At 43.1% G+C, this 26,936-nt stretch overlaps 1 protein-coding gene across 1 annotated transcript in view; it reads left to right on the plus strand.

The window, feature by feature from the left end:
* Positions 1-2,902: 2,902 nt before the first annotated feature.
* LOC131278870 (scavenger receptor cysteine-rich domain-containing protein DMBT1-like) overlaps positions 2,903-26,936 on the plus strand; it is a 31,416-nt gene continuing 7,382 nt past the window's right edge. Inside the window, exons 1-10 of the mRNA XM_071215541.1 lie at positions 2,903-2,913; positions 3,081-3,265; positions 7,158-7,472; positions 19,445-19,477; positions 19,632-19,670; positions 19,802-19,840; positions 20,729-20,767; positions 21,611-21,652; positions 22,186-22,224; positions 25,748-26,059. Of these exons, the coding sequence (XP_071071642.1) occupies positions 2,903-2,913; positions 3,081-3,265; positions 7,158-7,472; positions 19,445-19,477; positions 19,632-19,670; positions 19,802-19,840; positions 20,729-20,767; positions 21,611-21,652; positions 22,186-22,224; positions 25,748-26,059 (1,054 nt within the window). The remainder of the gene's footprint in view (positions 2,914-3,080; positions 3,266-7,157; positions 7,473-19,444; positions 19,478-19,631; positions 19,671-19,801; positions 19,841-20,728; positions 20,768-21,610; positions 21,653-22,185; positions 22,225-25,747; positions 26,060-26,936) is intronic.

The following is a 26,936-nucleotide window of genomic DNA, read 5'->3' on the forward strand; positions in this document are numbered from 1 at the left end:
TTTCCTACTTCCTTGGGCCCCTGCTCCATGCAGAGGATGGATGATTCTGGGCGTTGGCAGGTGGCAGCCCTCTCTTACAGGAGCTTGAGTCAACAGCTCTTGGCCCAAAGCGGTGACTCACACATCAGAGTCAGTGGCAGGGAGTGGGGGCGATGGGGTGGGACAGCCTCCTGCACCCACAGCCCTGCCTGGGCCCCAGGATGTGACCACTGAGCTCCTTGGCTCTGATAAGGCATCCAGCGCCCAGTGCAGCCATATCTTCACAATCTCCATGTGAATTTCATTCATTTAATTTTCTTATTTTTAATCAGAATAATGGGTACACGTTTATGTGCTACATTCACATTTTCAGTGGTAGCTCTTTGGTTAATACTCGTTTATGTGATTTAGATGACATTTGAGAAGAATATGAGATTTCATTGTGTTTGTTTGGAATGTGCTTATGGTGACTCTTTTTCTATTTTACACGTATAGTTTCTTCAGCTCTTGGGGAACAGCCACATGTTTTCCATCCAATAGGTTCTTTTTCCATTCTCACCTTTCATAACTGTTTTAATGAGAATGGAGTCCCACCATTTGTGGCCAAGGGAAACGTAGCAAACATTATTTTCATGGCCCTTGGGTGGTCAATCAAACAGTGCCCTGTGGAACAAAAGCTGTGCTCATTAAAGGCAGCCTAGTGATATGGTGGCTTCTCCTCGTTTCAGGATCTTCTCAAGGGAGAGTCAACTCTGCTAAAAGAAAACGGCATTTCCATGCCGAGATGCCCCTAAATAAGTTCTGAGCACAGCCCCCACCCTCCGTAGCACCATCAGTAGGCTTGTGGGATGGCCCATTTTCAAAGGGGACTGGGGGACCCAGCCCCAATGTCTTAGGGCTCAGAATCTAGAAAGGACTTCTGCTTTTGGCCCAGCCTTTACCTTCCTGCCTCAAGAAGCCCTGTTGTCCTCTGCTTGGTTTTCTACCCCCAGCTACCTACAACATCCCTCATTAAATACTTTACAATTGTTTTTGAATTCAAGTAAAGTGAAACTAATTTGGTTTTGAGACTTTCCTAATGTTCTTTGAGGGACCTGGCTTAGAAATGTGAAGTCTGAACCCCAAACAGTCAGCTGAATTGTTTTGAAGATTTAGGGAAACAATATGAGACATGACACTCCAAAGAGTGTCCCACATCAACAACTTCTTTCATTGTGGCACATTCATTGCATTTGGTGAATACATTTGGGAGAACTGCTGCACCAGATGGATAATAGTTTACATTGTAGTTTACACTCTCCCCTAGTCCATTCATTGGGTTATGGCAGGATATGAACCTCTCTGTGGTCCAAAACTTCTTCAAAAATGAAGCTTAATATATTGCCAAATTCAGTTAATAGGAAAATGAAATATAGTGATGGGTTTAAAGATTAGAAATAGAATACATACTAATTTAGAAAAACTAAAATAAAGTAAAAAATAAATTGGGTATTAAAAATTGAAAAATATTATAAAGCTTTGTTTTTGACATTTTGCCTTTCATCACTGTAATAGGTTTTGCCCTATATGTACAGTGACAAGGCAATTTCTTTCATTTCTTCCTCAGTATCTACAGCCTTTCTTTTTGTTTTCTAATTTTTAATTTTATCTTCAAAAAAGTTTTAAGTCACAGTAATTTATATATACAATATAGGGGACTCCCATATATCCAACATCAAACCCTTTTCCCCCTTCCCCTGCAATGATCTTTTAACATGTTCATGTTATATTTGCTGCAGGTGATGTACAGATATGGAAACATAGTATCAAACATGAATCCATTTGGTTTACATTATGGTTTATATTTTAGACTGTACAATTTTCTTAATTTTTAGTTACCTTATGTTTTACATTGTGGTTTACATTTTAGCCTATAAACTTTTATGCATTTTTGGTGTAATTTAACATGTCCTATATCCATCTTGCGGAACACTTTCATTGCCCCCCAGTTACCCTGCTTCCATCTATTCTATACCTCTCTTTCCCTCCCTCAGGGCCCACAGTGACATCAATCTTCATTATTTGAAGGACCAGATTCACAGATACTTGCAACAATGCTGAGGGCTTGACATATTAGGCTGCCCTCACCCATTGGGAGTCACCAATTCTCTCCAGAGAACAATTCCCTCTGTTTGAGTACATCAGGCCTCCCCAGGATGAGGGTACACCTTCACACTCATTATATGGGTCTCCACCCAATGATATAACCCACTCTGACAAAATGAACACTCACAGACTCCCTAGAAGCCTGCCCCTGTACCAGATGCCACCCCTTAAGTACCTTAAACAAGTAATCCTTCCTTATTATATTTTCTAAACAGTTTTCTCAACATTATAGTTTCATCCACATACTTGACAATCTCCCATGTTCAACTAACTGTTCCCCCCAGCCCTCCCCCCAATTCCTTGGGCCATCCGACCCATCCTCCGAACCCTAGCACCCCTCAAGCCCGCAAAGCCCCACCCAAAGGTATCCCTATGCCCCCATCTTATCCCTTTCCTATATAAATACTTACCTCCAGCTTCTCATAGAGTCTGCCCATGTAGGTGTCAGCTCACAATCTTCCTCTCCCCTCCAACTTCCTTTAAGCCTATCATCTAGTCTCTAGCTCTCTTAGACAGCTTGGTTTGCTTAAGAAAGTGATTTTCAAGTATATGTGTCTTTTACATAGATGTGTGCTTTATTTTGAAAAGCCAACATGTGGTCTGTTTTCCCATATTGAAACTGTCTGGGGAAGAAAACCATTATACAGTTAGTGCTAAATTTCAGATACAAAAACCAGTATCTGAACCAGAACATTTTCTTCTGCATACACAACGCTCCTGTAGCTATATGCTACCCAAACAGCAACCTGCAGACATGGGTAGACTTCTCCAACTGGAAATGGCACCCTGGTGAGTGGAAGGGGGCTTTCTCTGGCAGACTGGCTCTTTGCCCCACCGATCTGCCCACGGTGAGGCTGGCCAATGTCCGGGACAGGTGTGAGGGTCACATGAAGGTCTACCACAATGACACCTGGGTCACCGTGCATGATGACCTCTGGGACCTGCCTGCCACCCAGGTGGTGGGGCTGTGGGGTGGCCCTGGCGGCCCCGAGGGATAGTCTGTTTGGAGATGGCTCAGGCCCAGTCTTCCTGGATGATGTGAGGTGCACCGGCAATGAGGTCAGCCTCAGGCAGTCCCATGACCTCGGCCTGTCCATCCATAACTGTGGCCACCACGAGGATGCCGGGGCCATCTGCTCAGGTAGCTGAGGGCTCCCTAGACCGATTTCCACCCCAACAGTACAAAGCATGTCTGCAAGGCAGGCCAACCCAGAGTGGCTTGGGGGCATAGGTAGGGTAAGTGACTTGCTCCGGTTTGCCTGGAATTTTCCCAGTTTTAAGACTAGAAGTCCCATGGCCCAGGAACCCCTTCCCTCTCAGGTGGTGACTCAGGACACTGGTTACCCTAGTCTCAGGAGAGGAGTGTCCCCTGCCCAAGCTGACCATCACTGACTGGTCCCCTAGCCCCAGGAAGAGAAAAGATCCCTCATGCAAAAACATCCCTGGGAATCTAGAATTTATGCCTGTCCCCTGAGGATGTGGTTTTTCTAAGTCTATTTCATCGATTTCCCATGAAGATATTTCTCAGAGTGAGCTTTGTATGAATACTTTTCTGATTTGCTGATTTCCTAACTTGGGGCTCTCTGGCCACTAGGGACAACTTTATGCAACTATTCAAAAAAAAAAACTGGAATGAAAATGTTAAAACCCTGTTTTGTTAGAGATCTGCTGTGAGCTGTATTGGGGCTGCTTTGAGATCCATTGTTAGGTGCACTGAAAAGTCATCTGCTTGAAAAATATAGCATTTCCTCCATATCAGCTTATATAAATAGTGTGATATTCTGAAAAAAAGTTCATTATGGTAAGTATAAGATGGGAATTGAAAGAAAATCAGAAGGAAATGCATTTAAAAGTTCCACATTACTCATTTCCAAAGGAATTTTCATAAAGATTTTCAACAACATCTGAAAAGATACGTAACCACGGAGATACACTTGTTAATGTGTTGACCACAACATGATACATTTAACATGGCATCATTTTAGAAGGCCAGTCTTATTCTTTGTAATGTTTTGAAGTAAAATTTTGCATGCTTTTAAAAAGCTCTTCACAATTCTAAATTTATTATAGTTTGAATTTTAGGTACATCTTTGTTTATGAGAAGCAATACTTTGTATTTTGATCATATTTCAAATCATTGGTTGTCTTTTTTTTTTTTTTTTTAAGATTTATTTATTTATTTAATTCCCCCCCCTCCCCTGGTTGTCTGTTCTTGGTGTCTATTTGCTGAGTCTTGTTTCTTTGTCCGCTTCTGTTGTCGTCAGCGGTACGGGAAGTGTGGGCGGCGCCATTCCTGGGCAGGCTGCTCTTTCTTTTCACGCTGGGCGGCTTTCCTCACGGGTGCACTCCTTGCGCGTGGGGCTCCCCCACGCGGGGGACACCCTTGCGTGGCACGGCACTCCTTGCGCGCATCAGCGCTGCGCATGGCCAGCTCCACACGGGTCAAGGAGGCCCGGGGTTTGAACCGCGGACCTCCCATATGGTAGACGGACGCCCTAACCACTGGGCCAAAGTCCGTTTCCCCATTGGTTGTCTTTTTGTTTGAACTGTTACTTGATTACTATAGCTCACATGATTTTCCTATTTCAAATCAAAAAATGAAGATTCAGTAAAAGGGACACAGAGCCTAAATCTTTTTATCACCATGTACCACGGTGGAAAAAGAGTGCCCTACAAAGGCAAGGGAAGTAGACACAGAAAAGCCTCTCTGGCTGGCATTTCACAATCTTCAAATGTTTCCGGTGGACTTTGACAAGAGAGCCTTGGTTATTGTTATTAAGTTTTTAAAATATGTAGGTAGCTCTAGGTGCTATTTGTGCTTTACAGGAGACCTGAAGGATACATTTGTATATGAATGATGTTATGATGGATTTTCAGGACATTTGTGGGCTTGAATGAAAGGAAACATGTTAGACCCGGTTTACGGAATTCCATAGAGTGGAAATTCTTCATGAGATAGAAATTGGCCTTTTTATGGAGGGAGCTAAGGACAGGTGTATTTCTTATAAAGCAATTCTCTGGCCTAGACCTAGAAAGGAGTACTGGAGTAAAAGTCTTCCCATGTATATGAACAGGTGTCCCTGGAGGAAAAAGAAATGCTCACACTCTTGTTATTGTTAAATGCTATTTCTGTTAAAAGAATCGTGTCTTTTAACATGTCTGAAAATGGCTACAAAACAGAAAGCTAAAACAAAGTCTTTCTGTTTAAATGCTGGTAGCATGTTTCTTGCTGAAAAGTAGGAGCTTTGCACATAGCCTTATCACAGTACATTGGTCTTATTACCAGAACTGTTTCCAAGACTTACATCTTGCCTGGGAAGAGTAGAATTACAGATCTAAGACATGAACTTAACCTTCATCCCAAGACCTGGAGAGGAAATACTTTTTCCTATAATGCCTTCAGCAAACCTCTAAAGAATGCTTTTTAACCCCTCGCCCCCAGAAAAACACTGATTTGTAACTTTTTGTTACTAAATAGTGTCAGCAGCAACCACTCTGGCCGCCCCCCAGTGCGAGCCTCAGTACCACCCAGAGTCCCCCACCCTCCTCCGAGAGCAGATGGAAACGAGGCTCCCAGAAGGGACGGGGTGAAGAAGACGGGGTGGCAATGTCTCTACTGCACGTGGCTTGGTCTTTTTTCCTAAATCCAAAGCTATAGTGTCTGGTGTTTTGAATAAGTATGATGTTTCAGGCTGAAACTTACTGAAACATGGTACCAAATCCTGGCTCATTTGTCCTACTTTATAGTCTCAACTCTCCTATGTGGCTGTTGACAGCTCCTCCCTGGTAATGTTCAGGGGAAGCTTCCAAGTGGTGTCAAAAAGCCAGGCTCTTGTGCAGGTGTGTTCCAGAGCCTCTGACTGGCACTGAGAGAAAGGTGACTGAGAAGTGCCACCTGGTTTGTGCCCGACATTCGGGTCGGCCTGCACTGGCCGAGCCCTGCGGAGGAGTGGGTGCATGTGCCAGCTGCTCTGCTTGTTTTCCAACTAACAGGAATGTGCATTTCTCTTCTAGCTGTGGAAGTTGTCCCAGAAGCAGCAGAAACTGCTCCTCCCGTTGGTAAGCCTTTTGTTTCTTTGGCAGCTTCCTGGTTATTGACTCTTTCTAGCAGATTCCCTGAGGTTACAGCCAGTGATGTCAGGGTTCACCTAGAGTCCTGCCTCCCCTGGGGCTGAGAAAGTGCAGGGCTGATAGGGAGGGAGGAGGTACCAGCAAAGCCAGCTGCTTCTCTAGTCCGTTGGTTCTTGAAGGGTGTTTCTCATTTTGAACCTGGGCCAGTGGACATGTTTGGCCTAAAGGAAATAACGAAAAGTTGAGTTAGACGTATTCCGATGCTGTTGACTATCAGACTTGGCCCCAAAATAGATATTTAACTATTATTGCAGTTACCATGTTTTCAATCCAAAGGTGAGAATAATGCAACAAAATATTTGCAATCTGGTAGAACATAGGGCATTGGAATTGTTCTGCATGGTACTGCAATGACGGATATAGGCCATTATACATTTTGTTAAAACCTATGAAACTACTGCGTAAAGTATAAACTATAAAATAAACTATAGACCTTGGTTAGTAGCAATGCTTCCATATTTGTTCAATTGTAACAAATGTACCACACTAATGTAAGATGTTATTAATAGGGAAAAATGTGAGAGGAAGAAGGCATGGGGTATATGGGAATCCCCTATACTTTGATGCAACTCTTCTGTAATCTAAAATTTCTTTAAAAATGAAGTTTATTGAATGACAAAAAAAAAATTGTGTCAAGATAAAAATTAAAATAAGAAAGTTTTTATTCAGAAATAAATTAATGCTACCTTAAAAACGGAAACCAGAAATAACCTGGAAAAGTCAATTCCTGCGTTTAGGAACACTAGTTTGACTTATGCTATGGAACCTAGAAATGAGAAGCAAGAGTTTCAAGTTTACTGGAACTCAGGGTGTATTTTATTAGGAACTAGAGAAAAGTCCTAAGGAAATTGCCTTCCAGAAGAGGGATCGTATTCCAGGAGCAACCTCTGGGTCTTCCCTAGATATGCTCCTCGTCAGATTGGTGGATGGGAAGACCCAGTGCGAGGGACGCGTTGAAGTGTACCACAACGGGACCTGGGGGACCGTGTGTGACAACGCCTGGGACATCGGCGCCGCCCCCGTTGTATGCCGGCAGCTGGACTGTGGGGAGGGCGTTGGCGCCCTGGGGAGAGGCCACTTCGGGGAAGGCGTGGGGAGCATCCTCCTGGACGATGTGCAGTGCTGGGGCGATGAGGACTCCCTGGGTCAGTGCCAGCACCGGAGCTTGTCCGTCCACAACTGCGGCCACCACGAAGACGCCGGGGTCGTCTGCTCAGGTACTCACCCTTGCAGTATCTGCAAGACTCCCGAGTCTTTGTTTGGAGACTTGGGATTTCACGAGAGGAAGTTTGGGTTCTCTTGGATTCCTCCAAACACAAGCCCTAGGTCAGTGCTCAGATGTGCAGAGACTCGCTGGGGCAGGGGACCTATAACAACCCTGGGTCAGCCGGTGCCAGGCCCCAGCCCTGCCCCGGCCTTGGCTCAGGGAATGCCCCATGAGAAAGGAGCCTGGCCTTCATTGCAGGCAGATAGGAAGCTTCTGGGGCATTCTCAGCCTCCTTTAATTTGCCAATCTAGCTCCTGGTTGGGCCATCAACGTTGAGTTTGCTTTAGAACCCTCCATCTCTGACATCTTCAAGGAATTACCAGATTTGCTCTGTTAACCACTTACTTGCACTTCCCAGTAATTGCATTTCCCAGCCTTTGTGCTGAAATTATCTATTTTGAGCTGCAAAGCTGACTTTATAGTGTTGCTCTTGAGCGTTCTACAAACAAAACCCAGTTCCTGCTATCTTTGTGAAAGCACAAACTTCAACACTACTTGTTTTTGGCTTTGTGGTCTCAGATTATTTCCTTTTCCTAATAGATAATGTACATTTTTCTTCTTTCTCTTGCCAAAAAAGTAGAATAGAAAAGGAAATTAGGTGAAATCAAAATGTGCACTGCTCAAATTATCTTCAGTTTTATGGAGCAGAGACTAGAATAATGGGATTTCATGCATTCATTCACTCATTTAAGAGATATTTATTGAGCACCTTTCTAGGTTCTGAAAATGTAGAAGTAAAGAAAGCAGGCAGAATTCTACAATCACTAAGCTTACCTTCCAGTGGGAGGATTCAGAATCTTTGGTGAATTTCAACTATGGCAAAGGTAAATAATATTGAATCAGGTGTCAAGAGTGTGAACTATTGTGTGAAGGAGCCACTTTCTAGAGATGTAGACTTCAGACAGTTTGGGATTGCATTATAAAACTAGTTTGGTGAAAATAAGAAATCAATCCTAGAAACCTTGTCTTTCCGAATTAGGAAGGGTCTAGTATTATGCCCCTCTGTAAAATATTTCTCTACATTGCTTCAGTGAAATGGCCCTTCTAATCAATCCCTGGAAGATTATATTGTTCTCCCAATAAATTGATATTTCTCACATCCTGTCTTCATGTATCCAAGGTTGTCATCCAAGAAAATCTTTCTTATTTTTTTCTTTTTTGAAAATTTATTGAAGTATATCATTCATACATGAACATACATAAACAATAAGTATATAGTAATGGTTGTGAACTTACAAAACAAGCGTATATAACATCATACAGTGCTCTCACCCTTCACCCTATCACCAATACCTTGCATTGTTGTTAAACATTTTTATCTAATCAAGAGCATCCTCATGTTACTACTAACCAAAGTATTTTCCTCCAACCCACCCTATTATTATTTTTTTATATCATTTAGACATGAACATACATAAACAATAAGTATATAGTAAAAATTATGAACTTATAAAATAAACATGCATAATGTCATACAGGGGTCCCATACATCAACCCTCTACCAATACCTTGCATTGTTGTGAGACGTGTTACAAAGTTATGAAAGAATAGTGTCAAAATCGTACTACTAATTATAGTCCTGATCTTACATTTGGTGTATTTTCCCCCAACCCATCCAATTACTATTTTTTAAATATACAAAACAATCATGCACATGTGCAGAATACCAAAGCAACACCCCTCTATCAACACAACGCACCATGGTGCAACATTTGTAACAGATATGAGATAATATTATTCAGTTGTTACCAGGTCCACAGTATATATTTTGCACACATTTTCCATACTCGCCCATTGTCAACACAGTACATCTTCGCCATAGATGCAAGAATATTACATCATTACAGCTCACCATAGTCCATAGGTCACTCCAGTTGCATTTTTCCCATGCTTCTCCACATTCCCACCACCCTGCAATAGTGATATACATTTGTTCTAGCTAATGAAGGACACTCTTACATCTGTACCATCAACTAATTCTCATCCACCTCTGGGTTTACTGTGCTATTCAGTCCCTAGATTATTCTCTAGCATTCTGTCAGTTGGCATTAATATCCCTAGAAAACATGGTGGCTGATATGGGTATGGGGAATGGCAGGAGAGATGAGATGTGGAGGTGCCTTTGGGACTTAGAGTTGCCCTGGATGGTGCTGCAGGGGCAATCACCAGACATTGTAAATCGTCCCAGTGCCCACTGGATGGAATGTGGGAGAGTATGGGCCATGATGTGGACCATTGACCATGAGGTGCAGAGATGCCCAGAGATGTACTTACCAAATGCAATGGATGTATCATGATGATGGGAGTGAGTATTGCTGGGCGGGGAGTGGTGGGGTGGGGGTGGTGGAGTGGGGGTGGTGGAGTTGAATGGGACCTCATATGGTTTTTTTAATGTAATATTTATACAAAATCAATAAAAAAATATATATATCCCTAGAAAACCATTTTCAGCCACATTCCCCATTTATAAACCACACTATAATGTGTTACCATCAACTCGGTACATTTCCACACTTTTACAGTAAAGATAATTAAAACTTCTACATACATTAAATATCCATAGTCCATTTCAGTCCTCCTCTTATCTCTTTTAAGAATCCACCACCTACCACTAGGTCCTTAAGATATTTTCCTACATTTTCTTCTAGAAGCTTTATGTTTCTTGCTTTTATATTTAGGTTTTATATTAATTTTGAGCTAATGTTTGGATAAGGTGTGAGATAGGGGTCCTCTTTCCTTCCTTTGGCTATGGATATCCAGTTCTCTCAGCACCATTTGTTGGACTGTTCTGCCCAAGCTGGGTAGGTTTGACAGGCTGGTCAAAAATTACTTGACCATACATATGAGGGTCTGTTTCTGAACCATCAATTCAGTTCCATTCATCTATGTATCTGTCTTTATGCCAGTACCATGCTGTTTTTACCACTGTAGCTAGGTAATTATGATTTAAAGTCAGGAAATGAGAGTCCTCTAACCTCACTTTTCCTTTTTGAGATGTTTCTGGCTATTCAGGACCCCTTACCTTTCCAAATAAATTTAATAATCATGTTTTCCATTTATTTTTAAAATGCTGATGGAATTTTTATCAGGATTGCTTTGACTCTGTATGTCAATTTTAATAAATTGACATCTTAATGATATTTAGTTTTTTAATCCATGAGCATGGAATAAATTCTTCCAATTATTAGGGTCTATTTTTATTGCTTTTAATAATGAGCTGTAGTTTTCTGAATATGTGCTTTATATCATTGGTTAAGTTTGTTCCTGAATATTTGGGTTTTATCTGTCATATTTTATTTTCAACACTCTTTTGAGACTTTGTTACTTTTAGTGATATAATCTTCATTTCTAGGCTTTCTTCCAAGCCTCTCTCTCCTTCTTTTCCTTTTTTTTTTTTTTTAAAGATTTATTTATTTATTTAATTCCCCCCCCCCTCCCCTGGTTGTCTGTTCTTGGTGTCTATTTGTTGCGTCTTGTTTCTTTGTCCGCTTCTGTTGTCGTCAGCGGCACGGGAAGTGTGGGCGGCGCCATTCCTGGGCAGGCTGCACTTTCTTTTCACGCTGGGCGGCTTTCCTCATGGGCACACTCCTTGCGCGTGGGGCTCCCCCACGCGGGGGACACCCTTGCATGGCACGGCACTCCTTGCGCGCATCAGCGCTGCGCATGGCCAGCTCCACACGGGTCAAGGAGGCCCGGGGTTTGAACCGCGGACCTCCCATATGGTAGACGGACGCCCTAACCACTGGGCCAAAGTCCGTTTCCCTCCTTCTTTTCTTTTCAGGCTGTAGCACACCTTTTAGTATTTCCTGCAAATCTGGTCTCTTGGTTACATACTCTCTCAGATTCTGTTTATCTGTGCATATGCTAAACTTACCCTCATTTTTAGAAGACAGTCTTGCCGGATATAAGATTCTTGACTGGAAGTTTTTCTATTACAATTTCTTAAATGTATCATACCACTGTCTTCTCTCCTCCATGGTTTCTGGTGAGAAATCAGCACTTAATCTTATTGGGTATACCTTATATGTATGCATTGCTTTTCTATTGCTGCTATCATAATTCTCTCTTTTTCTTTTGTATTTGACGTTCTGATTAGTGTGTGTCTCAGAGTTGGTCCATTCAGATTTTTTCAGATGGGAGTACATTGTGCTTCTTGGATATGGAGCTCTATGTCCTTCAATAGGGTTGGGAAATTTTTGACCATTATTTCTTCAAATATTCCTCTGCCACTTTTCCTTTCTCTTCTCCTTCTGAGACACCCATGACACATATGTTTGCATGTCTCTTGCTGTTGTTTAGTTCCCTGGGACCTAGTTCAATTTTTTTCCATTCTTTTCTTCATCTGTTCTTTTGTATGTTCACTTTCAGAGGCCATTTCTTCAAGTTCAGCAATCCTTTCTTTTTGCCTCCTCAAATCTGCTATTATATGATTCCAGTGTATTTTAAATTCCATTTATTGCACCTTTTATTCCCATAAGGTCTGCTATTTTTCTATGTATGTTTTCAAATTCTTCTTTGTGTCCATCCAAATTCTTAATATCCTTACTCTCTTTAGCCATCTTATTGAATTTATGTATTAAGGAGACTTTTTGAACATCTATGATTAGTTGTCTCAACTCCTTTATGTCATCTGGAAGCTTATCTTGTTCCTTTAACTGGATCTTATCTTCCTGTCTCTTGGTGTGCATTGTAATTTTTTGTTATTGTCTTGGCATCTGGCTTACTAGAGTACTTATTCTGGGTGCAGTTTACTCTTCAATTTATGGCTTCCTGCTCTTTCTCCCTTGCTGGTTGTATAGTAGGAGTCAAGGATGTAGTTGGTACTATTAGCTGTGGAGGCTTAAGCTGCCCTCATTGTCCCAGGGACCAAGGAAGCTTCTCCCAACTTTCTCCTTTGCCAGGGGTAGGGACAGGGTCACAGCTGTGTGGAATAATCCCAAGTCATGAAGGCCTAGACTGTAGTTGCCTAGAGAGACTTATGAAGTTTCCCACCCCTTTCTCCCCTGCCTGGAGCAGGGATGAAGCTGCAGGTGTGAGCAGCAATCTATGCCATACAGGTCCACGATGTCCACAGTTGCCCTGGTAGACTCCCAATTATTCAGTTTGTGCCAGCCAAATGTACCTGCACTTACCTGGAGAGGCTGGGGCAGGGCCCAACAGCTTCCTCCCTGCTAGAGGTGGGGCTGAAGCCTAGGCTAGGGCTGCAGGCCAAACTGGGTGAAAAAAAACAGTCTCTACCATCACTGTGATTTTCAGTCAGCCCAGCTTCCCCTCAGGTTGGGGGCTGAGTCAAAATGGCAGCTACTGGTCTCTTTCTGACATGTATAGGCTCAAACTTGAGCTGTTCTTGGAGTTCTACTTTAGCCAGCTGAATTTACTAATCCATAGCTGAAATTGGTGGCCAACCATCTCTTCCTCCCCTGTTTTTGGGAAGTGGAGCTTCCAATACCAGCCCCAGAATAGCTCCTGGGGCAGCTCGTGCCTCCAGTGGAGGATGGTCACGAGCCTCCATGGCATGGGGCACTCTACTTGCAAATCTTCTCTGCAGATGGGCAGTCTCCTCCTTCCATTCTTTCAAGGATGTTGCAGGATGCTTTTCTGGTCTCCTGGAGCCCCCAAACAGGTGTTTTAGACAGTTCTGGGTGATTACTAATTGTCCTGTAGCAGAAGCTAACACTAGGAGCTCCTTACTCTGCTACCCTCTCGCTGGTTGTCTGAAAACCTTTCTTACTTCTAATTTCGCATTTCACAAGTCATTTTGTAGCTAAGTTTTATATATTTGAGGCATAAATTTTTAAATTAAAAAGTGTCTTCTAAATTTCCTGTTTGGGGGTGGGATTTTTGTTTGGATTTTATCTTATTTTAGTTTTGTTTTGGTTTTATAATTTCAGGATCAGCCATAGAAACGACCATCTCACCTGGTAATTTTCTTTTCTTTCTTTTTTTTTTTTTTTTTTGTAAATCAGGTGTGCTCTGGGTTACTTTGCATAGGGTTAGGGATGGAGTTTATACCTCACGTAAGACTAAATATCAAACTCATATCAACCCAATGCAAAGCTCTCACATGTTCATTGAGTGTAGTAGTAAATTGAGCAAATATTGATTGTGCAACTTCCATGTATAGGACACTGGACATAGAGTTTGCTCTCTCCCTTCTTGGTTCAATAGCAGTTCTCTGAAATCAAGTGATAGTAGCATGGTTTCACCAGCATTCTCATCAGTGTCCATAGATTTGGGTGTTCAGTGAATTATTTAAAAAAATTTTTTTTAAGTCACAGGACTTCAGACATCTCAAGCAAAGTTCCTTCTCTAATCTGCATTTCCACAAAGTAATAAAAGTACCATATCCCATAACCATGTTTCACAGGAGAGTACAGTAGTCCAACAATACGTAAATTTTAAAAAGAATTGCATAGCTAAATAAGTTGGGAAATACCTTCTCCTTGTCTTGAAGATTCATAGCCTCTTAGCTCATTAAAGTCTCTGAAAAGTCCTGCAGTAAAGGATTTTTTAAAACTTGGTTTAATCCAATGTTTCTCAATGACCACTAAAGTCTTTGTAGTACAAATGCAGCCTCAGTGGGTTTGGAGTCAGAAAACCTGGGACTGTATTCTGGCTGTGCTGGAATTACATGGGCAAGTCCCTTTGCTTCTCAGAGCTTCTGTTCTTCATCTGTAGTGCAGGAGGATGAAGACAGCCACATCAGAAGCTTGTCCAGGGGACTGAGTGCCCGGCCCAAGTGTAAGCACACAGTGATGGGAGCTGTACAGTCACATTCCTGAGGGATGAGCTCTGGGTACACAGTGTCCCCTGCTGGCTTGGCCAGGCTCGCTAATGTAAAAATCCCACTTGTCTTTTTTTTTTTTTTTTTTTAACTTATTTTTATATTTAAAGAAACTTTAGATGACATAAATGTTACACCAAAAATATAGGAGATTCCCATATGCCCCACCCCACACACACACTTTTCCACATCAACAACATCTTTCATTAGTGTGGTACATTTTTTGCAATTGATGAACACATTTTAAAGCATTGCTAACCATGAACTATAGCCTACATCATAGTTTATACTCTGTCCCACACAATTTCACAGATTATGACAAAATGTATAATGGCCTATATCCATCATTGCAATGTCAAGCAGGACAATTCCAATGCCCTAAAAATGCCCCCATGTTACACCTATTCTACCCTCTCCCTCCTTTCAGAATCTCCAGTGGCCACTCACTGCCTTTATATCAGTGATAAAAGTTCCTCCATTGCTAGAATACTAATAAGTCCATAATAGAATAATAATAAGTCTACTGTAGTCCATTGTTCATTCCCCAGTCTTGAGGATTTGGGCATGGTGATGCCCACTCTCTTCCTAATTGAAAGGGGGCTTAGATCCCATGGGGTAGGTGGATGGAACTATCTTGCTTGCAGTTGTATATACTCTCCACTTCCCGGGGTGATCGTTGTCCATTATCATCTCCTTGTTAGTTGTTCTAGGTAAGTCCAGTGAACTGGAGAGTAGGTGTGGCAACTCTGCTGGGATTCATATCTCAACCAGCACATGAGCAGACCAAAGACTTAAGACTCTGGGACATACATTAAACAAATATATGCTAACTATAGGTTCAAATTCACGTGTCCTCAAACTTCTTTCTTCTAGACGTTTTGGGGATCATCCTAGGGCAGTCTTAAAATCATTGCATGACTAAATAAGTTGGAGAAATACCTTCTCAACGCAACACAGTTTCCTCTGAAATACAAAGTCATGAAAGTAGCCTTTCGTCCATATTTCCAAAATTTCAGAGCCCTCTGCCAAACTGCTAGAACCTGAGCTCTCAGGAAAATCTGAAGATGGAACAGATTTCTCTTTGTGGTTGGATCTGTGGGAACTGGCCTCCAGGTCTTTCATGTGAGGACGAGGTAGACGTGACACCATCACAGCATAGCAGTTTTCCAAGAGTTGAAAAAAACCTTAGAGATTGTTCGGAAGTTAAAAGCAAGTGACCCAAGAGCCAATTTTGCCCCTCTGCTCGGTTTTGATTCAGACAACACAATTTTGGCCTATGCAATGTTCAATTTTTTAATTTCTTCTTAATTTCAAAATTTTAAAGAACAATCATGCAGACCATACAGGATTCCCATACATCATCCCACCACCAACTCCTTAGATTGTTGTGACACATTTGTTACCAATGTTGAAAGAACATCATCACAATATTACTGCTGTCTTTAGCCCATTGCTTATATTTGGTGTATTTTCCCACAAACCATCCTATTACTGACACCATGTTATGTTTGTTAGAATTCATGAGAGAATGTTCTCATATTTGTACTGTTGACCACAATCCATCATTCACCACGGGTTCACTGTTTTATATGGTTCCCTGCAGAGATTTCATTAAAAATTCCAGATTTCCAGTTTCAGTTGAGAAATCAGTGGATGAACACCACTAACATGAATTCCAGCAGGGCACCAACTAGCTGGGACTGAGCAGCGGGGGGCTACCCCCTTTATATGTGGCATGTGCTCCCCAGTTCCTACACCACTCATTTCTGGGCCTGTAAGCATCTCATTTGTGACGCTTGGGGCTTCTCAAATGTTAATAGGCACAGAAATCACCTGGAGACCTTGTCAAAATGCAGCTTCTGATTCCGCAGGTCCTGGGTGGGTCCTAAGGGTCTGCATTTCTAACAAGGAGAAGCTCAGGAAGGCAAAGGAACTTGTCCAAGGTCACACGCTCAGCTATACAAACAGCAGAGACTACAACCCAGTCTTTTGGGCTCCAGCTCCAAGTACCACATTGTCCATTATTGATTTCCCTTAACTTAATGAAACAGAATAGGAAAATCAATTAGGAATAGAGAATAATCAAATATAAACACAGCTGGGGTATAATTTGTAGATGGGGTGATTTTTTTAAAGATCTTTACCAATAATTTCTCTCCCAGAAAAAGATGACATTTAATTATAATTTCTCTAACTTTTGTTTGTTTTGACAGATCCCACCTCAGTTTCAACTACAGATACGGTCCTTACAACTGGTAATGAGTTTTGTGCTGATTTGTCCTCTTACTATTAACACCTAAGGAATATTCCTGTGTAGAATTCTACCAAGATAGTACAATTATACCCCACTAACCCAGGAGTCACTTGTTGGCAGAATTAACCCCTTGGAAAACAAAGACGGTCTCTATGCAGCCAATCGAGGCCCCAACATCCAAGCTCAAATAAAGTTCTTTCACTTGATGGAACCTCCGTGTGGCTACAGAGCCTCTTGGCTCAGAGCCCGTTTTTCTTACTGTCTACACATTCATGTAAAAATTGGCTGTCTGACCTCCCTACTGGTTGTTGGAGATGAGATGTGGGGGCTGGAGGGGGGGCAGAACATTATGGAGGGGCCAGGTTTCAAGGCCAGAAAATGCTAGCAGGTAGCCTGATAGCCACGAAAGCATTCAGAAAACCATAAACTGTCACAAGACTTTCTAAATGTGGAAAGTAGGGCAAAAATGCCCACTTACCTCCCCGTCCTTCGAGACAGTTCTGTTTTATAGCCCTGAGAACAATGCTATTCTTCATAAGAGCCTGAAGTGTGCAGGTTAAATGTGTTCAATCCCTTTTGCTTAAAAGAACAGAGAAACCTGTTTCATTTCAGGGAAATTTTCTTTTACAATGGTTCATGTGTTTTTAATTTGGGTACTTAAACTATTCTTGGGAGGAGGGTAGAAAGAACTAGTGCTTATACTTAAAATTTTCCAACAACAAAGCCTGGGAAAAGAAACTACAGTAATGAGAGATTGGTGTGTAACCAGAAAACATATGAAAATTTTATGATCAATGGGCTATCATTCTTTTTTGTGTCTCCTATTCAGATTCAGACACAACTTCCAGTGTGGCAGAAGTCACTCTCTCACCTGGTAATGCCCTTTTTCCACTGCATTGCAAATGGGGGCAAATGGGAGAGCAGGGTAGCCTTTGTCATGCCATCGGGGCCAAGGCCAGTACAGCCTTTTGGGCAGTGGATATCAGGTTATCATTGTGTTTGAGTAGAAGGCCAGGCACGTGATGGTGGGGGGTGGGGGACGGTGGAGAGGGGACCTCCTTGGCTATGTTGGGTCACCCTGTCTTAGGTTTTCCCAGCATGATGGAACTCTCCTTCACCATTCTTGTTACCATTGCAAGTTTGCATTTCCTTGTGTGATCGTTTCATCACACCTGTCTTCCCATATGACTATCTGCTCTTTAAGGGCAAAAACCATATCTACTTTTCTTGACCATTTCACCCAGCACCAGCATAAATGAAGGCCATGGTTGCAGGGCTACAGGGACAGAGGGAAGAAAACAAGTTAATTATCAAACCATTCTTGTTTGCTATTTGGTGGGTTTTAACCAATTACCTTTGCTTATTTCCAGCATCTTTGACTACTGCTGTAACCACTTCAACAGGTAATTTTAATGTTATTTTGAGTTCCATCTTGCTTGCTATCAATTATGCTGTTTGTCTTTCCAATAAGTTCATCAAACAAATATTTATGTTCTGGTCAAATTCTTTGATTCTGTTGTAATCTTCTATGTTGAGTTTTAAAATATGTTTATACTGGCCCAATTCATAAAGGCCATCCCTGGATTTCTCAACAGTGACTTAATACCAGATGCATAAACCAAGGGAAAAATTATTTCATCCAATTCAAACAAACAGCTAATCAAGTCCATTAAAACAATGAAGTATTATTCATTTGCCCCACTGTCTAACTTAATTGCCTAACGTAATCACCCATGGAAGGAGTTTCTCCTGGAGACCAGCCACAAACTGGGTGTGGACAGAATGGCAAAGAGTCAAGCCACGGTTTTCCCTGGCCCTTCTTAGAGATTCACCAGCAGTCAGAGGGGACCAGCTGGGCTGTGGGCTGGGGTCTGTGCCAAAGCACTGGGGATACAGAGCTGTGAAAGAGATTTCGAGGGAATGCTGGTTAGAATTTTCTGAGGAGTTTGTGATGTAACTCTGGGTTCAAGAACTTTACAAATTGTGTATTGGAGTTTGTTTGCTTGTCTGTTTTTCAGAAATTTTTCTCTGAGTTTGAGTCTCCCTCTAGTGACTTCCCTCTCTCATTTTCTTCTCAATTATTTTCAATTTTTCAATTCCCAGGTATTAGTTTTTCATATTTTATTACTTCTTTGAAAAGCCTCCTGGATCCCCAAACTGGGTTGATCGGCCTTTGTTCTCCTCCTTAGCTTGTGCTTACCTTACTGTTACATGTATTTATGTATCACAGTCAATTTTATGTGCCTATATTTCCTTCCCTTTTGTAATTATTTTTTTACAAACACTCCCCTACCCTCCCACCCCCCAGAGTAGGACTTTTGAGCAGGGGTACAATAAAGAGGAGGTGCTTCCCTACTCCTGGTGCTGCCGATTGAGAATTGGATGGAATGCCAAACTGTGGCCTCTATCACTGGGTGGGAAGGTGAAAACCCCTTCTCACCCTCAGTCTAGGCATTGGGACAGCCCACCTGGGAAAGCTCCAGTCTGCAGATCTGACCATTCCTGGGTCACTGCCTCCCACAGTTTTGGGGGGAAGGAAAGCAAGTCTTCCATTCACAGACACTTGGTTAGATTAGCCCCACACGCTCAAGAAATTGAACCATTGACCACTGCCCTCCAGACAGGGGATCTGTTCTCCCTCCAAGGGAAGCAGTAAGGGGTGGGCAAGCAAGAGGAATGGAGAACCCAGGAGTGGAGGCAGGGCTTGGAGGTTAGGGAAGACCCTGAAATGCCCTGCCATAGCGCTTGTCTGGACAGTAGGAAGACAAGCCGGGCCAGTCACCCTGGTCTGTGGACGTGGCCACCTTTACATCCTCTGCGTCTTTTAGAAACATCTGTGCTTAATGTGTCTGACTTGTTAGCTTTTATTTTTGTTCATCTGCAGCTTCAGCCTCAACAGCTGTGAACTACACCCCAGGTAAACACCATCTACTGTCCCACTGAGTGTTCCTTCTTCAAGTTCTATTTACCAAACTAGGCTGTTTCTTGAGCATTTTGTCCCCAACATAAGCCTCAGTAAAAAAAGAAACACACATCCTGTCCACTACTTAGGTTTCTTCTCTTGTCTGTAGATACCTCTTCAGACTTGGCAGACATGACCACTCCATCTGGTAAAGTCTCTCTCATTGTGTTGTTTAAATTAACACGATCGACTTCTCATTTGTCATGCTCTATTTAGAGAATGAGCTTATTTTATGGCCCTTCCCACCATAAACATCTTATTCTCTTTGTTTATACACAGATGCACCTCCATCCTCAGCAGAAGTGGACACTCCCTTTGGTAATATTTTCTGCCTATCAAATTCCTTAAGTTAAATAGGATCGACTTTTTCTCTTTGTAAATGGAAAGTGAACATACATACTGAACATTTTATTTGTGGCGTAAGTCCCAATGTAAACAGAAACCTGAGCGTCCTTTTCATTAGAAATTAAACTTCTCATTCTCCTTGATCCTCCACAGACACAGGAGTGGCCCCTCCACCAGGAAAGCCCTTCTCCTCGCGGCCCTGGTCTTGCTCAAATGTGCCCAAGGATGCTGGGCTGGGGTTCCCACCTCACCTGCTCTGCCGTGCATGACATTTTGAGTGATGCTTTCTTTGACCTACCCAGTAAACCCAAACACACACAAGAGGACCAGGTTGTAACAGTGTTGGTGCTACCCATTTACCCTTCTGATTTCAGCCACTAATTTTTTTTTAGAGAAGTTGTGGTTTTCATAAAAAGTATGCATAAAATACAAGATTCCCATATACCACCCTATTATTAACAACTTGCATTGGTGTGGTACATTTGTTATCATTGACAAAAGCACATTTTTATAATTGTACTACTAACTGTAGTCCACAGTTTAACTTAGAGTTCACTATTTGTGTTGTGCAGTTCCATGGATTTTTTTTTAATCTTATTCTAGCATCATATATAAACCTAAAATTTCCCCCTTTTAACCACATTCTAATATGTATTTCAGTGCTGTTAATTACATTCACAGTGTTGTGCTACCATCACCACCATCCATTACCAAAACTTTCCCAATATCCCAAATAGAAACTCTATATATTTTAAGCCATAACTAATTTTTTAATAACACCCTTGTGCACACTGTTGGTCAGACCAAAACCTGGCATTTTCTTTCCACTGATATTTGAGCTTGGTTCTTCTCCATTTGCAGATACCACTCCCTCTTCAGATGAAGCATCTTCTCCACCAGGTATGCTCTCTGACTCTTGAAGTAGCCCTGGTGAGGGACTCTCCCAGAAACCCCAGCCCAGTGAGAGTTTGTGTGCCAAGAGCAAGACTTCTGCATTCCCTAGGAGAAGTCAGGGGAAGCCTGCTCGTCCTACCCCAGGCCCTCCCAGAGCAGACTGCAGGCTGCTCCCCCAACGCTGGTTATGATTCTGAAACACAGGGAAGGCAGATGCTGGGGACACGATGAATGAGATAAAATAGCGTCAAATGTCAACCCTGGAGGAGAGCTTAGAGAGTCTCAAATGCTGACATGCCTGGCAACCACTTGGAGAACTTGTTAAAATGCAGATTCTGGTTCTGTGGCCCCCAGTGGGGCCTGAATTCTGCATTTCTAACAGGTTCTCAAAGGTTATGGGCCCCACTTAACAAGTCAGGCTCTGCACACCACCCTCATTCTGGAGGAAAGTGAGGCCCAGAGAAGGAAGAGGCTTGTCCAAGATCACAGAAGTGGAGCCAGCAAAGCTGGTCTCCTAATTCCCATGCCAGTTCCTTCCTGCTCTCAGCTTTGCTGATGAGTCCACCTGTGTCACTTCTCCAAATCCTTGTGACACTGACCCTGCAGTAACAAGGCTCTGCTGCTTTCTTCTATTTTATTTATATTTTATACTGTACATGGGAATTTTTACTGATCTGCCTTGCAAAATACCAGTCTCTCATACACCACTTAACCCAAATATGTAAATATACAAGAAAAATGATCAGGATGGATTTTATTGCATACTAATATGGCACAGGTTTCTTTCCATAGTCTGCAGTGTAAAATTTCAATGAAGCCAAATTTTAATGCTTACAATTTTTTTTTTAGAAGCCATGGATCCAATCTCAACCAAAGCACTGGCATTACCTGGTAACAATCATCTGCCTATTGCTAGATTAACATTTATTTTCACAATAATTTTTTAAATTCATTTTTATTTTTCTAATTTTCATAATAATTTATTCTCCGTAGTCTATCATAAAGTCCCTTTTCCTGCTTTCTTCCCTCTACGTAATTTTAAAATGAAATCAGGCCTCTCAAAGATGATCTTTCTCTCATTCAAAAATATTTCTAAAGGATCTGCCTTGAATTATTTCTCTTCATTTTCAGCCCCTGTAAATCTGGTTCCCACAAAATGTAATGCTTTTTTATTCATCCTTACTAGAATAAGCAGGATACAATGCTACTTGTCACATTTTGATGCCGAGAACATAAAACTTCATGGACTGTATTTCTATATCTAGGCCAAAGTAGAAACTTAACAAAATAATCTGTTGTCTGAAATTTGAGAAAACACTTGATTCTTTTTCAGCTATAAATATTCTCTAAATATGTTATTATTGTTAAAACTGACTTTGAGGGTGTGCACTTTTCAAAGCTTTTTTTTTTTTCCTTTTTTACAGTGACACTTTCGGTTGATGCAGACATGGTCCCTTCACCTGGTAACATTTAATTTCTTTCTAAGCCCTAAAATTACTGTATCCCTATTAACACTGTTAGGATGGTATTACTTTTTCAATCAAGTTTCCCATTCTTTACTGAGACATGTTGTGAGCCCGTAGGTGTATATGTGCAGGCACATGTGTGAGCACACGCCCTTCTGAGTCTGTTTATCACATTCAGAAATGTTTCAAACCCCTGGAAGAGTATATATAGTCCATATACTAATGGTCTTCTCCGTGGGTCATTTTGAGTTTCTAGGGACACAGTTGCAGCCATGTCGCGAGCCAGCAGTTTTCTGGGCTCCAGACTCAGTTTGGGTGCTCCCAGCTCTGCCACGGGCTGGGAGCTGCAGGACGCTGCACTAGGATGCAGCCCCTCTCCCCCTACCTTGCCTTCCCCTGCGTTGTCCCCACTTCTCCAACTCGAGGCCTTTCCTTCAGGGAAGGCACCCCCTCCCTCCTGGCCATAGACCCAGCACATCCCCTTCACAGGGCTGTTTTATTTTCTTTTTTAAAAATTAATTTATTTTTTAATTGTATTTTTTTAAAGATACATAGATCACAAAAAAATGTTACATTAAAAAATATATGAGGTTCCCACATACCCACCCCCCACCCCCACTCCTCCCACATCAACAACCTCTTTCATCATCGAGGCACATTCATTCCATGTGGTGAGTACGTTTTGGAGCACTGCTGCACTGCATGGATTATAGTACCCCAGCACATGCAGGGAGTTATGGCAGGATATATAATGTTTTTCAGCATCTGTCCCTGCAATATCATTTAGGACAACTCAAAGTCCCCAAAATGCCCCCATATCTGGCAGGGGAGATATCATGATCCCAGGGCTCCTCACACACAACGCTGGACTCCCTTTCCTCCAGGTGGAGCACGGAGGGAAGGAATGACGGAACCACTTGATCTTCCATTTATTCTACTTTTCGTAAAAACTGTATTCACTCAACAAATATTTGAGCCCCTACTCTGAGCCAAAAATCTCTGCCCTAATGGGATTTGATGTTCTAGAGGAGGACACAGGCAAAAAATAATATGCATTAACACTAAATAAATTTTATTTACTTTTATAGTAGGATAATGCTTATGTAGCATACATGTAGTATATATAATACATCACAAAACATAATATAATTCCATAGCAATATGGCATTTGAAAAGTGATTAATACTATGGAAAAAATGAAAAGTAGAGCAGAAAAGGTAGACTGGGGGTGCAATTTAATGTGCAGTTGAGCAAAGACATAAAGGAGGTGAGGGAATGAGCCTTGCAAACACCTAGGGGAAGAACCTTCCAGACACAGCCATCAGGGGGTGCAAAGCCCCCTGAGGAGCCACGGTTTGGCACCAGGGGCTCATCGTGTGCTCGGACCTCCCATAGGTCTCAAGTGTGTTCTCCATCCATTGGCTGAACGGCCCTCCTGTGGAGGACCCTGGCTTGGTGTGCCAGGGACAGGCTGAGATGCTGCATCCTGCTCATCCTGCTCCCACGCCCCGGTCCCCAGACCTGGAAACTCACTCTCACACACCCCAACCCCTAATGGCCCATGGTGTGCCCAGGTGTCCAGCTTGCTGTGGACTGACAGTGAGGAGTGGTTTTAGCACCCCATTTCCTCTCTCATGTCCTCCTCAGAGCACACTTGGCAGATAGCCCATGTAGACAACTCCTGGTCTGAAAACCATCAAAGAATGTTAGAGAAGCTCACTTTGGAAATAAAATGCCAGTTAGTACCTCACATAAACCAAATTTTAGTTATTTTTCAACTTGCTATTAGACCTGAAAGCCAAGCAACTTTTATGTCTTGAGCCTCTTTTTCTCTACAGTTTATTCTGCTTGATAGCAACTGTCTGAGAGATGATGATGATTTTGAAGATGGTGGTGGTGATAATGGCTGTGGTTATGGTTGTGATGAGATAATAGCTCACGTTTGTATAGCATTTGCTCAGTGTGGCTACCTTACCTATTCTCATTCAATCTCATGCTCTGGAATGGAAATATGATGGGTGGGCCCTTTTTTACATGGGAAGAAACAGGTACTTAAAAAGTGAGCAATTTGCCTAGGGTCACACATAATAACTGGGGTAGAAACAAGATTAATCATACCCCTTTATAGCTTGTAACATAATTAAGGAGACAAGACTAACATGTGAACAAATTAATGACTATTGCAAAACAGCATTTAGAAGAGTAATAAAGTATGGTAACACATTAGCTTTGTGGTAAATTTTACCTTGAAACATGGCCAGGAATTAAGATATCAGCATTAAAAACTTTTGAAAGCTGTCATTAAACCCACAATGAACCTCCTGAGAAGTTACTCCAAAGATAACGGTCTTTATTCATAGTTCTTAACAAGCACGGGTTATTCTTGCTCCCAACCTTACAGCAACAAATCAGCCAAGGAGAGAGCAACCAGCCTAGACCTTACACATCAGAGCATCTGCTCTCTGCCAAACAGAGCAGGACATGGAAAACCACAATTACTGAAGACCAGTTTATGGGAAGACAAATCATTTCCTACAGGTCTATGGCGGGGGCACCTCCAATAAAATGTAGTTTTTAGTATATTTGCTTTTTAAATCAATTTTGAAAGCATAACATATATACAATAAAACACACACATCTATGATTGTGTCTAATGTACACAGCTGTGTAACCACCACCCACCCCGAAGGTGAAGGACAATTTCATCGCCCGAGAAAGCTCCCCCATGCTCCTTTGCAGCAGTCCCTCCTACCTCCTCCCCAGGCAACCACTGATGTGCTTCCTTCCCCTGTAGGTGAGGTTTGCTTTTCCCGAATCTCACAGAATTGAAATCACGTATTATGTGCTCTTTTGTGTCTGGCTTCTTTAGCTCAACTAATTATTTTTGAAATTCACCCATGTGGTTCCATGTATAGATACTCTGTTCCTTTTTTTTTCTTGTTTATTGATATTACATTGTGTGGACATACCACATTTTATTTACCCATTCTCCTGTAGATGTCCTTGGCCACTGTGGTGAAAGCTGCTGTGAGCATCACGTACAAATCTTTCTGTGGCCACGTATTGTCATTTATCTTGAGTAAATACCCAGGGGCAAAATCCCTAGGTCACCTAACATAGTTTTTTTTAGTAAAATTACTGGCTCTGACTCATCAAGAGTAAAATTAAATGTTTTTGCAATGCCTCATTTTAGGACGATTGTCTTCCACAAGTTTGTTGCTGCTTTTGCTTTGCCCTCTTGGTTTCTTCTGTTGTGTTTTCGTTTTTAGTATTTTCCTTTAAAGCGTAGGTCCTTAGGTATCTGAGAAACTAGCCTCGCCAAAACGGTCGTCCCTCGAGGGCTTCAGGTTACTAAGGCTTTACTTTCCATGGAGAGCTGGAGAGAGGGCCAGCGAGCAATACGATCAGGACTGGAACCCCGGCGGTGTCGGTGTTCTCTACTGCCCACGACAAGCGACACCCGGCAGTGCCGTCCAGCGGCGGGAGCGTAACCGGCGGTCTCTCCTCTTGCCTCCCGCAGAGCGGCCCCTGCGCCTGGCCGGCGGGCCGAGCCGGTGCGCGGGGCGGGTGGAGGTGCGGCACCAGGGCGCGTGGGGCACGGTGTGCGACGACCACTGGAACATCAGGAACGCCCGCGTCGTGTGCCGCCGCCTGGGCTGCGGGCGCGCGCTGGCCGCGCCGGGGCACGGCCGCTTCGGCGCGGGCACGGGGCCCATCCTGCTGGACGACGTGCGCTGCGCGGGCCACGAGGCGGCGCTGGAGCGCTGCGCCCACGCGGGCTGGGCGCGCCACGACTGCCGCCACCGCGAGGACGCGGGCGTGGTCTGCGCAGGTACCTTCCGCCGCGGCCGCCACGCCCCTCCCGGGGCCCGCCCCCGCCCCCGGAGTAAGGCCTCCTCCTCCTCCCAGGCCTCCCAAGGTCAAAATCCACACCCCCCAGGGAACGGCAGCTGGGACCAGGGCTCCAGACCCAGGGAAGACAAGACAAATGCTATAGGGCGCGGGTGTGGTGGAAGCTGGGTGATAAATGCTTTAGTCCTAAATACCTGGGATTTGATTCGTCAGCTTTGTCTAATGCCACGTTAGCACAATTTCAGTCTTTTTGTTCAGAAATAGAGCTACAAGGTTATGAGGTCGGCGCGTGGAGTGCCCGTGCACTGCAGTGTTTAAGGACATGAAGGTCGCTGCTATCAGTTACACGGCAGGTCTTCCTGCCCGTTTTTCAGGCTCCGTCAAGGGCATCACACTCTTCACCTTGACCCTCACAAGTTTCAGAAAGACACCCTAAAATATCCTGAGTTTCCTTGTGAGCTTTTCAGCCAGGACGTGGCCTCCACTTGTCCGAGTATTCTTTCTTGTCCCCTGTCTCTGTCTTGGCAGTCTGAGTTCCCAGGGCCGTCCGCCTCTGTGTCCTCACGTCTGTCCTAAGTTTGCCCATGGAAGCCTCAAGGAGTTAGAGGATTCGGAGGCTTGGCGAACAGATCTGCTCTCACTTTGTCTGTTCCTTTCGTCGTTTTTCAGTTAAATCAGAGGAATTATCCTTGCTTTTACCTCCATGTCGGAGAACTCCCGTTTCGCGTAGAAGTGGGGCTTAAATAGAAAAGCTATCGGGGTGGCATTGCGAAGGACAGAGGCCCAGCCGTGTGACGGCGCTGGGCCTCCCGGGGTCCTCGCCTCCAAGCCTTCCCCTCGTCATGTCTGTACACAGT

The sequence above is a fragment of the Dasypus novemcinctus genome, chromosome 6, assembly GCF_030445035.2.
Source record: "Dasypus novemcinctus isolate mDasNov1 chromosome 6, mDasNov1.1.hap2, whole genome shotgun sequence".
Lineage (NCBI taxonomy): Eukaryota > Metazoa > Chordata > Mammalia > Cingulata > Dasypodidae > Dasypus > Dasypus novemcinctus.